General features: G+C 36.2%; 1 protein-coding gene across 4 annotated transcripts in view; it reads right to left on the bottom strand.

Moving 5' to 3' along the window:
- IFT80 (intraflagellar transport 80) overlaps positions 1–13,115 on the bottom strand; it is a 113,844-nt gene that overhangs the window by 27,262 nt on the left and 73,467 nt on the right. For all 4 annotated transcript variants that reach the window (XM_060298471.2, XM_060298473.1, XM_030842388.3 and 1 more), the window contains 2 exons: positions 6,609–6,727; positions 2,750–2,824 (listed from right to left, as the gene is read on the bottom strand). In XM_060298471.2, coding sequence (XP_060154454.1) covers positions 2,750–2,824; positions 6,609–6,727 — 194 coding nt within the window. The remainder of the gene's footprint in view (positions 1–2,749; positions 2,825–6,608; positions 6,728–13,115) is intronic.

The following is a 13,115-nucleotide window of genomic DNA, read 5'->3' as shown; positions in this document are numbered from 1 at the left end:
CAAAATTTATGAACATTGCAAAAAATAATTCAAACAATACAGAGAAAGCAAAAGATCTCCTGAAATCTTCCTACTTCCATAGAGATAACTTACGGCAAAGTATGGACACACCTTAACTTTACTTAACTCATTCCTGATGGACACTTATTTTATTTCAAATTATTCACTGCTTTAAAGAATATCTAAAGTATATACACATCTCTGTATGTTTACATTACTTATTTCCTTAGTACAATATAACTTCTAAAAATGCAATAATTCGATCAAAGGGCATATACTTTTAAAAATTTAACATATATTGTTAAACTGCCCCTTGAAAGGTTGTATTGATTTACACTCATACTACTGCTATATTGGAGAGCCTGTTTCCTCAATGCTGAACACATTATTACTTTTTTTTTAAAGAAAGTTTCCACTTTATTTTTATTTATTTTTTTTCATGGTATGCGGGCCTCTCACTGTTGTGGCCTCTCCCGCTACGGAGCACAGGCTCCGGACACGCAGGCTCAGCGGCCATGGCTCGCGGGCCCAGCCGCTCTGCGGCATATGGGATCCTCCTGGACCAGGGCACAAACCCGTGTCCCCTGCATTGGCAGGCGGACCCTCAACCACTGCGCCACCAGGGAAGCCCCCACATTATTATTTTTTAAAATCTTATGTTCAAGACTTTAATATCCTTGATTCAGAACTTTTTTTTTTTGGCCACGCCAGGTGGCTTGTGGGATCTTAGTTCCCCAACCAGGGATTGAACAGGGCCCTCGGTGGTGAAAGCACAGAGTCCTAACCACTGGCCCTCCAGGGGAGTCCCCAGAACTATTTCTTGATTCAAGAATTGCTAATTGTTCTTTTTTGCTATGGAAACAAATAGAAAATAAACATCAAAACAAAGTTAATATATAATGAATACCAAATATGTACACTTGAATTAAATTAATACTTGAGTATTGATGTGTAGCTTATTTAATTGAAGGGTTTGGCCCTTACACATTAGTGTATGAAAACAGTATTTGCTAATGTTGACAAGTGACACATCATATTAGTATATATTCTTTCTTTGTCTCAGTACTAAAAGCATTTTCTCTTCTAAACAAGATACTAAAGCTTTAACTTCCTTGTGAGTAAACACTGTTTCAAGGGGCAAACATTTCTAAATGTACAAATAAGACCAGCAATGGGCAGTAAATAAAATATTCTTTAATTACTTAATCATTTATGCCATTAACATATGCCTTTACTAATTAAGAGCATATTCAACATACATTTATATATACTATATAAAGAAATAAATTGGTTTGGAACTGTTTCAAGTAAAAAGAATTTCAGAAATAAATAATAAATCACTGGTTCAACTTCATTAAACAGCTAATAGAAAATTTGACACAATTATTTTTTTGATCCCTCAAGGTCATCAATATGATGATCATACTCTTCAGTAACTATGTAACTGATAGCTTTGATACTCACGAGAATCTGATGGTGCATCAGAATAATTATGCTATTCAGCTACGCGGTTCTCTGCTTTTAGTTTTCTCATGCTCCCTTGCCAGGCGGTCACTTTTCTTCCTGTCATTGTGCCAGCCTCTAACAACTCACCAGTATTCCTCTTCTGGTTTGCTATTTATAAAAGACTATGGGGGACTTCCCTGGTGGCACAGTGGTTAAGAATCGCCTGCCTATGCATGGGACACAGGTTCGAGCCCTGGTCCACAAAGATCCCACATGCCACGGAACAACTAAGCCCGCGAGCCACAACTACTGAAGCCTGTGCACCTAGAGCCTGTGCTCCATAACAAGAGAAGCCACCACAATGAGAAGCCTGCGAACCACAACGAACAGTAGCCCCTGCTCGCCGCAACTAGAGAAAGCCCACGTGCAGCAACGAAGACCCAATAAATAAATTTATTTATTTTTTAAAAAAAGACTATGGGCTAGAAAACCTGATAATAACACTATTAAGAGCTGCCTAGGTGGTGAGTAAAGGGATGAGGAATAAAGTAAATTGTTTTAGTGAAAAGATTTCATGGGTAGCTATCTTAGGTAATTGCTGATTATATTTTCATACTTTATTCCTGGTTTTATTGAGTTGTAGTTATCTAACTCTGATCTCTGATTCAGTAGGGTATCACTGTACTTGACAGACTGATAACTTTCATGGAAAAGTGTGGGTTCCTGAGTAACAGCTACTCCTACTTTACTCCAGTTAATTGACCCAGAGTTTCTTAGTCCTGTATACACAAAGTCTTGGTCGAGAATATTATTTTTCAAACTTCAGATCACAGCCTAGTGGTAGCTCATAAAATTAATGAGTTTCAACCAGTATTTAAAAACAAAACCAGGGCTTCCCTGGTGGCGCAGTGGTTGAGAGTCCGCCTGCCGATGCAGGGGACACGGGTTCGTGCCCCAGTTCGGGAGGATCCCACATGCCGCGGAGCGGCTAGGCCTGCGAGGCATGGCCGCTGAGCCTGCGCGTCGTCCGGAGCCTGTACTCCGCAACGGGAGAGGCCACAACAGTGAGAGGACCGCGTACCGCAAAAAAAAAGAATGTAAAGAAATTCTGAGACCAAAAAGTTTCAGAACACTGATCTAAGAGCTTATTCTCTTACTTTTTTTTTCTTTTAAAATAAAGAAACAGATTGATTCCAAGTGACAAATGTACCATTCTGTAAATGGCATGCTTTAAAGAGTGCTTTACTGCAGTTTAAAATATTTTAACCCCAAATTAAATAGTGAAACATGATAAACAAATTACCTTTCTGCCTGCAAAATTAAACTAACAGTTCCTTCTTTGAGATCAAATATAAGTGGTGTATTCCAGTTCTTCGTACTGAAAGACAAATAAAATGGATATTTATTAACACTTGAAATACCAAATACTTTTTAATAAGTAGATGGGTACTCATTTTAAATGAAGTATCTTTAGTTTCACAGTTACTCTGTATATATTTCTATTACAGCACTTGGTGCATTGTTCTGAAATTACTCACTTAACATGTTGTATCCCTGACTAGAAAGCGGACTCTGTGTCCCTAGCACCTGGCACATAGTAAGTACTCAATAAATGTTTATTCTAGGAGCCACAATATGCAAATTGAGGAATCATAAGTTCAAGTTCTGTCATTTATTAGCTCTGTGATTGGGCATGTCATCTAATGTTTCTCTTTTGAAAAATAGTAGCAGCATAGTATAGTGAAAAGAGGATGGGGTTTTGGCTAGACAAATCAGGATTAGAAATCGGTTTCACCACCTGTCGGCCATATGATCTTAATAAGCTTGACCTAAAGAACAGTTTTCTTATTTTTAAAATGGAGATAATGATGACTTACCTAAAGCATCTAGCTAACTGCCTACTGCATAGCAGATACTGAACAAACAAACACTATACTAACAATAACATGATGAACAATTTTTCCTACAGGTCTCCCAATGTAAATGTGGAGCTGAATGAAGATTTCTGTGAAACATTCTGTAAACTGTAAAATACTGTATTAATGTAAGCTATGACTATGCCTATTGAATAAACAGATGAATGAATGAAAAAATAACTCCTATGATTTTTATGATGTAATATGATTCAAAGATAAGGATGGGTGGAGAGAACATTTACAAACTGAAAAACCCATCCCCAAATAATCAAAGGTGTTTCATAGTTTAAAATGTTTTATTACTCCTATATATTCTGAATTTCTCTCAATTACTTTCTTAGAACCAATTCTTTAAATCAGATTAAATCTCATATTGATCCAGGAGATGGGGGGAAGGGGAAGGTTGCAGTAAATTGGGGGAAATTAATCTTGGCTAATGCAGAGCCTGATACCCATTTCAATGAGTAAATGCATGCATAAAGCCAAACAGTGAGTAAATCACTACTAATAATTAGTAAGTCTCAGGTTCACAGGTACGATAAAGCTATGTACTTTTGAACTTTAGAAAAAATATCACAGCATGCTCATTTATGCAGTCATCAGAATTAACGTTCATTCTTTGTCGAGAGAGCTGATACAAATAGTGAGTATGAGGTTTTTTTAATGTCCCCTTACAAAATATCTGAGATTTATGACAACTGATATATATATATATATATATAATATATATATATATATGACATGGAAATATAAACTCCCTAAATCAGAACAAGAGAATTTTCTATACAACTATTTGAAAAATCAAATGAAAATTTAACATAGAATGCTCATATATGATTTTCTTTGTCTGGACCTTCTTTTCATATAAACCAGTATATGGCTTGCATGTTTGTTTTTAAAATTATATTTTTATTACTAAAAAAGGGGCAACAGTTATTAGGAACTTGAATTCAAATCCCAGCTCTTCCTTTAGTAAAGAAGTTAAGTAATTTCACCTAGGGTAAGTTACTTAATTACCTCTGCGTCCTTTAGTTTCTTCATTTTGTAAAACGGGAATAATAATAATAATATCCAACACACAGAGTAAATTAGATCATGAACATAAAAGATAGTATAATAGAGCTTAGTAAATAATAGTTGTTATTATCTAAAATACTAGGTATTTTTAATTTAATGAACTATATTTCAGTATGATGGGTCTCAGCATTACTTCATTCCCACTACTGCTCCCTGGTATTTCACCTTAATAAATATTTTGTACCTTCATAAATGTCTTGACAACAAGAGAAGGGAGGTAATGTTAAATCAGAAAAGAAAAAAAGCAATTTAATATTTTGACACATACTACCTGGTATGAGAAAGGTACAGTGACAAAAAAATTAAATAACAGCATCTAAACTTTTGGTAAATATTTTAAAAAGCAACCTCTCTAATACAAGTAACACATAATGATACCAATCCTACAGATTCAAACATTATGTCCTTGCCATTAAAATTAGTAGAATAAATCCCTCGTTAGGGCAGTTAAGAGCCCTACCTTTCTTCAACCAAACCCTAAACTGAGGAAATCTTCTCTGTTTTCCTCAACCCCATGAAAATTATTCAAAACCCATGTGCACTAAGTGATTGTGAGATTCCTCATATTCTGTAGTCCCTTTCCTATACCTCAATGGTTTAACTTGGTAGCTTTCTTGACTTTACCCAAAGCCTCCCTTCTCTTTCACGTAAGAAAAAAAATTTCATGTAAAATTGAGCTGCTTATTTCTTTATCCCCTTTCTCCTTCGCTTCTCCCATTTCATTACTCCAGGCTTGGCTGTTATTCTAAGTTGCAGATTCTGATTAGTAGCAGATTTCCACATAAGTGAGTGACAATTTGTAATATATACTTGTAGCAACTGATACTGTTAATTAAATTTTAGGATACCTTTGTGTTGTGTATTACTGAGCTTTAGCTTACCAAGACAACAGTATACTTTATGTTTTTCAATTCATTTATTCATCCCAAAATATTTATTTATTTAAGTACTTACTACATGTACTGGGTATACAGTGGTGAATAAGACACATACATACTCTACCCTCAATTTTCTATTCAATGATTAAACTATAACCACATAATGTTATAAATAAAAGCACAAAATGTAAAAAAAAATCTTTATTCACAACTCTTGAAAGTGTCATAGTGGTTCCTTGAGTTTTCTGGATAGTTGAGAAGTCAACTGGTGGCAAACTAGAGCTAGTTTGTACCGATTGTTATATTTTCAGGAATTTTGCAAGCCAACTGTTAGATAAAGCCATTATTTAAAATTAAAATATATAAACATAATTAAGCAAATTATATTCAAAACAAAGATAATACTCAAACTGATCACTTCCAGTTTATTTTATTACATTTTACTATTATCTATGCACTTGAGATTATTTACACCTATTGTTATCTATATGGCGGCAATTCTATATAATGGTTTGCCACTGTGCATCTCTTCTTAATTCTGTGACATCATATTGGTAGCTTGAAATTGGCCATGGTAGAAGTATTTATATAAGAGAAATGAGCTAACACTGCAAATCAGGTTGTTTGGTTGGTTGGTTGGTTGGTTTCCAGAAAGCCAGTTCAATATTTGTCAGCACACACTGAGTTACATAAAAATACCAAATAAGTTTTTAAAGTTTTAGGTGCAAGTTTCTTGGAGGTATTGAGTCATTTCCTGCTTTTTAATACAAAGTATACTGAACATATTTTCTTTCATCATTTCTGGACAACTCTGGATTATCAATAGGAACATTTATGATTACCCTGGACCATGATATTAAGCCTGAACACCTCCTTGTGTCCTTACTGAACATCTTTCAGCCTGCTGTCAGGCTGCTAGCTGTCCCCGCTGCCAGTGGTTAGGTGGTTCCTTTTCCCATCATTTATCAGATGCTCCTAACCTTCTCTGGGCTTTGAAATCAAATTACACTGAAGTCCTTAGAGCTATGAGTAAAGTAAGAGTAAACATTATCTCAGAGAAGGTATTCTGTATTATAAAAGTGATTATTAACCGTTGATGCACAAACTTTATTAGATCTACTTTCCTTACTCATAGCTTACTTTTTATCACTTCTTGGTTGGTAGTAAGTTCAAGATAGGCAAGGTTTTGAGAAAGTTAAGTTTAAACCAAACCATGTTGATATGAAAGCTTGAAAATAAATTCCTCCTCACAGACAAAACTCTGGATTTTAAAGAAACGCAAGATGCTTACGAGAACACATAACACTGAAGAGACGTTGAAACAACTAAGTGTGCATAGTTCAAAGAGGCTTTAATGACTCTATCACGGAATTCCAGTAAATCCACTGCATCATTAAGAACGTTACGAACCTAAACAAGGGAAAATGAAATACCAACAAACAACATTAAAATACATCAAATTTTAATTAGATAGGTTAGCAAACACAAAAATTTCTATGCATTCTTGATTATCTAGTCATAAAAAGAAGAAGAATTCAATAGGAACCAGGCATAAGATTTGGGTATAAAATCATCCAACAAAACTACAGACACAGAAAACTTAGAAATAAGTAGAAAAGGATCTATGTATAGAGATTTCTAACATGAAAGCCAATCTGTATGATGTGGCAGTGGAGCAACAAGGTGAAAACTGCTGTAACAGTGAGATATATAGTCAAAGGAGTATGGCACATAGGAGCTGGAAAGAGACTGTATGATTTCTGCCCAAAACAGTAAGAGATCAATAATTTATGAAATATATTTTTTAAATTTTAGGGTTTTTAGGGTTAGATTTTACTTTAAAATTTAAGTTCTAAGGAAAGAGATATAATAACTTTAAAAATCAAAAGTGGAGTAGGAGGTGTCAGTAAAGAAACCAACTATATAGTGAAGAAGCCAAGGTGTGCAGAGGGGTGGAAAGTATTTCCATGCATAAAAACACAGGGATAATATATAAAAAACCTAAGCACCAACTAACAAATGGCGACTTGCCTATGATAGTCAAAATTATTATAAAAGTTTGTTAACTGATAAAGTTTTTATTTTTTAAAGTTTTTTGAAGTTTTTATGTATTACCAGATGGGTAATACATTATAGTAAGAGGTGAAAATTAGAGAAAAAGAGATTAATTTTACTTAGAAGTTAGTGTTTCTTTAAATTCCCCTCAAAATGTTATCATCTTTCTAAATTAACATGACAATTATAGTATTAATGAAGAATAAAAGGGTATGGAAGGAAAAAGAGGAAGATAAAGTCAAACTTCTTCTAAGTACTTCTTCAAATATACCTGCAAGGCATATTATATTTTTATTACCTGTTCCCCAACTCCTATCCCCACCAAACTATTATTGCCATGACAAGAGATAGCAGAATTATATACACATCTAATCCTTGACCCAGCAATCTTACTTCTAGAATTCTATACCAAAATAAACAAGCAAAACTATGAAATAACATATACACAGGCTATTACTACATACAGCACTATTGGTAACAGCAAAAGACTGGAAACAGCCCAAATATCTATCAACAAGGGATAGGTTGAATAAACTACATTCACAAAATAGAATAATATACAGCTATAAAAAGGACTGAGTAAGATCTATGGAGCAACCTCCACGATATATTGTAAAACAAAAAAAGGCAAGATGCAAAACAGTGTGCATAGTATTATACCTTTTATCTTATAAAGGGAAGGAAATGAAGATATATGGATTTGTTTATATTAAAAAAACAAAAAATGTAAAATAGTATTCAATAATATATTATTAGAATAATATTGAGATTGTTATTTTTAACTATATTTTAGGATATATTCTAGGATATATTAATGTCTTTAAGAACAAAAATTTTCTTGTAAAAGAAAAGAACTGCAAATAAAACAATCAAGAGTAAAATTCCATAATCTTGAATTCTGAACTTGAAACCTCAGTATACACTCATGATATATTTTTATCTGTCAAAAACAAATACATTTTATCTTAATAAAATATATTTTATTTTTTATTTAAAAAATAAATACATTTTATCTAGAAGTAATCATCAAACCAGGAGCAATGAGCACACCTAGAACCTGGATCATGGTCTTTAAATAACATTCCCCTCCAAGAGCAACAAGGCCTTCTTGGAAAAATGGTGGATTTCAAGTCTGGGACAGGAAATGTATCAATATAAGACAACTGGAACATCTTGTCAGAAATGCAAGCAAGCTGTTGAAATCATCTCAAAAGAACACAGGAGTCAAATGGCCAAAGATGGAACCATTGGAGCATTAGAAAGAATAAAGACTGCAATGGATTGAAACATATCAAAAATGTTAAAATCTGCAAGTTTATAATGATAACAACAACAAAGAAACTCATTGGGCATACCAGGAAACCAATTCGCCATTTGAAAACTGGTAAATAAAGGAAAATAATTCAGAATTTGTCTCACTTCAGAGTAACAAATAGTTGATTAGGCAAAGTCTTTTACAGAAGAATTCTAGCTAATAAATGCAGAAGGAATGATAGAATTACAAGATGCAACTCCTGATGAAACATGGTTCTAAACAAGTACCATCCATGGCTGCTAAAAATATTAAAGTAAAAGCCTAATGGGAAACTATCTGACATATGAATCAGACTTATAACACGTGAACACACTGATAAATCTCATCATTAAAAGAGAGATAAGCAGACATGTGTCTCGCAACAGGAAGTGTACAGCATCGCCCACAAAGTATTCTTTATATTTATCAAGGCTCTATATCTAATAAGCAGTCTACAGGAAATCCAGGGGCTAGATGTACATGTTAAATGTAATCATACCACAGGGATGCAAACAGGAAAATGTAGGAAATTCAACAGAACAAATGACCTGGTTTTGTAAACAAACAAATAAATAAATAAGGAGGAGGAATTGTTCCAGATTTTAAAAGATTGAAGAGACAAATTAAATGCAATATGGGACTTTGTTCCTGGTACAAACCGACTAACTATAAAAATATATATTGACATGTACCACAATGTTCACTGCAGCTCTATTTACAATCTCCAGGACATGGAAGCAACCTAAGAGTCCATCGACAGATGAATGGATAAAGAAGATGTGGCACATATATACAATGGAATATTACTCGGCCGTAAAAAGAAACGAAATTGAGTTATTTGTAGTGAGGTGGATGGACCTAGAGTCTGTCATACAGAGTGAAGTAAGTCAGAAAGAGAAAAACAAATACCGTATGCTAACACATATATATGGAATCTAAAAAAAAAAAAGGTTCTGAAGAACCTAGGGGCCGGACAGGAACAAAGACACAGATGTAGAGAATGGACTTGAGGACACGGGGAGGGGGAAAGGGTAAGCTGGGACGAAGTGAGAGAGTAGCATTGACATATACACACTACCAAATGTAAAATGGATGGCTAGTGGGAAGCAGCCGCATAGCGCAGGGAGATCAGCTCGGTGCTTTGTGACCACCTAGAGGGGTGGGATAGGGAGTGTGGGAGGGAGACGCAAGAGGGAGGAGATATGGGGATATATGTATATGTACAGCTGCTTCACTTTGTTATACAGCAGAAACTAACACACCATTGTAAAGCAATTATACTCCAATAAAGATGTTTAAAAATATATATATATAGAGAGAGAGAGAGAGAGGAAAAATAATGGGAGAAATGGGACCTGTTACTGTAGACAGACTTAGGAGACAACTGGAGAAATGTGAGATATCACTATGATTATGTTAAAATAAAAATAGTTCCTACGTTTTTGTTTTTTTTTCGGTACGCGGGTCTCTCACTGTTGTGGCCTCTCCTGTTGCAGAGCACAGGCTCCGGACGCGCAGGCTCAGCAGCCATGGCTCACGGGCCCAGCCGCTCCGCGGCATGTGGGATCTTCCCGGACTGGGGCACAAACCCGTGTCTCCTGCATCGGCAGGCGGACTCTCAACCACTGCGCCACCAGGGAAGCCCTAGTTCCTACCTTTTAGACTTTTTTTTAAAGTCTTAATCAAAAAGAGTGTTGCCAGGACTAGTGGTAAAGAAAAAAACACTGATAGGTTTGCTTCATTCTTCCAAGAGTAGGGGAAATGACTGCAGAAGGGGAGTAGTCCGATGGCAGGTGCTTCAAAGGAGCTGGAGTTCTTTAGGGAAGAAGAAGTTATTGTGGTCTGGAATCAGCAATGAGGGGTAAGGAGACAACTACCCGACCCCCAGACCCAGTAATATTTGACATAAAGAAGAAAAACACCTCTACTTAAGAAGGCTGTAGGAGAAACACTGGTCTCAGGAGTCAGCAGGTTTTTTACTTTTTTTTCATAAAAATGTGAAGTGTACTTTCAGTGATAAGGCTGAGCTCTGTCTGCAAGGCCACAGGTACATGCTGCAGGTTGTGCACGGCACAACTCTAGGTCTAAGTGATGGGCCCCCTAGAACTGAGCAAACCATGACTGTAGGTGGTGAACCTGTGAGTCTCTCTTTAAATCCCAGGCTGTTCTAGGTTTGTCTTTCAGGGAGGGGAGAAGAGAGCTACACCACAGACCCCATGCTCTGATTTCAGACAGAGACTGGATCAGGCCACTTGTCTCACTTTGAGTCCTTTCAGGTCCATCAGCCTATAGGAGCCCCTCTCTGCGTTGCCTTTGCCTCCCTGCTTCTGGACCAGGAGTCAAGCAGGTTGGAGGCTTCCCTCCACACTCTGCATTTTTGTTCCACTTCTGGTCCACAGAGATGTTTATCCTATTTTTGAATCCAGATAAGTCTCTTTTAAAAATGCATTTCATAAATTATTGATCTCTTTAGAGCCAAATGTATGTCTCATCCTTCCAAGTATGAACTTATGATACCATTTTCACCAGAAGTCTGAGCTCCCAGAGACTTTTTAAGAGGTCCAAAATGCCATCCTCTCCCAGAAGCATTTTAAAGCTAATGGAATGAAACAGAATTTTCTAAAGGAAGTTATATGGTCATTTCTTTATAGCAACATGATACCCAGTGAAATAAACTGGCTGTTAACACAGGTTTAGGAAAATTCAATATTTATAAAATCCGATGTATAATCCTCTGTCATTACTCAAATTATAGGCAGACTTCTTAAAATTCATATTGGCCTAAAGCTTCACATGGGGGAATTCTATTTTTTGTGAATCTGGAACACTAGAACAGGAATAAAACATCCTGGCCATGATAATAAACAAAAGACACACTGATAATTGCTGTTATAATTTCAAAGCTATGGTAAATCCAACATCAGAAATGTCCTGTGCTGAATTTTAAAATGCACCCATTTACTCTGTTCAATTCAGGGCAGCTTCAGGACTAACCTGTTCATACTTGTATCACCTAATACTTCTATCTGACCACAATATTTAGACTTCTCAGACTGACATAAGTCCAAAAATTCTGTTTCTACACTTCCAAATACTCATTTAATCCTAAACATAGATATAGCCATAGCAATGGTCACCATTTATCTTTGCTTTACATACATTATCTCATTTAATCATCAAAATCACTCTTTCTTTAACTCTTATCTTTACAGGAGATAGAGTGACTAAGAATCAAATAATCTTGAATTATGGCAACAATTAAAAGCCAAAGCTGTGCCCCATGCTAAAGTGAGAGAGGCAGGAAAGAGAAAACGGTAAACTTGAGACCTGAGGAATGCCTCATCTCCTCCACCTGTACCCTCTCCCTCCTAGGCACTTCCTCCCAGCAAAGACATCAACTATCCCTTTTGGAAAGAATCATCCACTGGGATTCAGCCTGGAGACAAGGGACAACTTAAGAAACCGTCTCACTCTAGGTTACTGTATCATATAAAAGCTGAGGTCCAGAGAGACAGGTAGGGCAATGAAGCCTATTGCCAGGTAGCAACTGCCAGGTCAAGGTCTGGATTTAATAATTAGGACTCAACATGATCTCTGGTTTCTGAGTTAACAAAACACAAATCAACCAAGTCTACCTAGCTTCCGAGAAAACTGTAAAACTCTAAACCAGGCAAACAAAAAGTTGATTGTTGTCCCTATAGCAATCTGTGGCTGCACCTCACAACAACGCTAAGTGGGCTGCTAAAATGTACGGACCCCAGTAAGGGAATCCTCCCAAGTGGGAAACTTCCCAGAAAGGCAATCTAGAGTTGCCAAATTAACCAAGCAACTAACTTTATTGCTAAGAAAAAGAGTTCTCAAGATATTCCTGGCCAGCTGGGTTTTTGCTAGGAACCTGGTAATCACAGTGCGTTGTTTTCCCTTCTCCCATTTTCCAAATTGTTTTCATTGCAGCCGCCCTGTTTTCCCTTCGTCATTATAAACTGGGAATATGGGGGAGAGAAGAATATTAAAATTCGAGTTTATTTATAGTTTTCCAGACCAGAGAGTTGGAGCTGGAATGACTGGATTAGTCTAGGTTATCATCTTTTAGAGAGGGGATGGGTTTGTTTTCAGTTGCATATAGAATAGCTGCAAAGTTAAGTAGTGCATTTCTGAATTATACATACATGCGAATAAGGGAAAGTATGCGTGGTGAGTAGATTGTAAGGGGATTAGTGATTTCTATATCCTCATATTCACATCCTTATGTAAGTCTCTCCACTGTGTGTAGACTGGACCTTGTAGCTTGCTTCCAGTGAACAGAAATAGGCTAAAGTGATGAGATGACACTTCTGAGTTCAGGTTATAAAAGACTGTGACTTACGTCTTGCTCACACTCTCTGTGCCCTTCGTAACTGCTCTGACAAAGCTGCCAAGTTGTGAGCTGCCCTGTGAAGAGGCTACATG

This window comes from Globicephala melas, chromosome 4 (genome assembly GCF_963455315.2).
Source record: "Globicephala melas chromosome 4, mGloMel1.2, whole genome shotgun sequence".
In the NCBI taxonomy this organism is placed as follows: domain Eukaryota; kingdom Metazoa; phylum Chordata; class Mammalia; order Artiodactyla; family Delphinidae; genus Globicephala; species Globicephala melas.
This window is presented reverse-complemented; position numbering and strand designations above follow the sequence as displayed.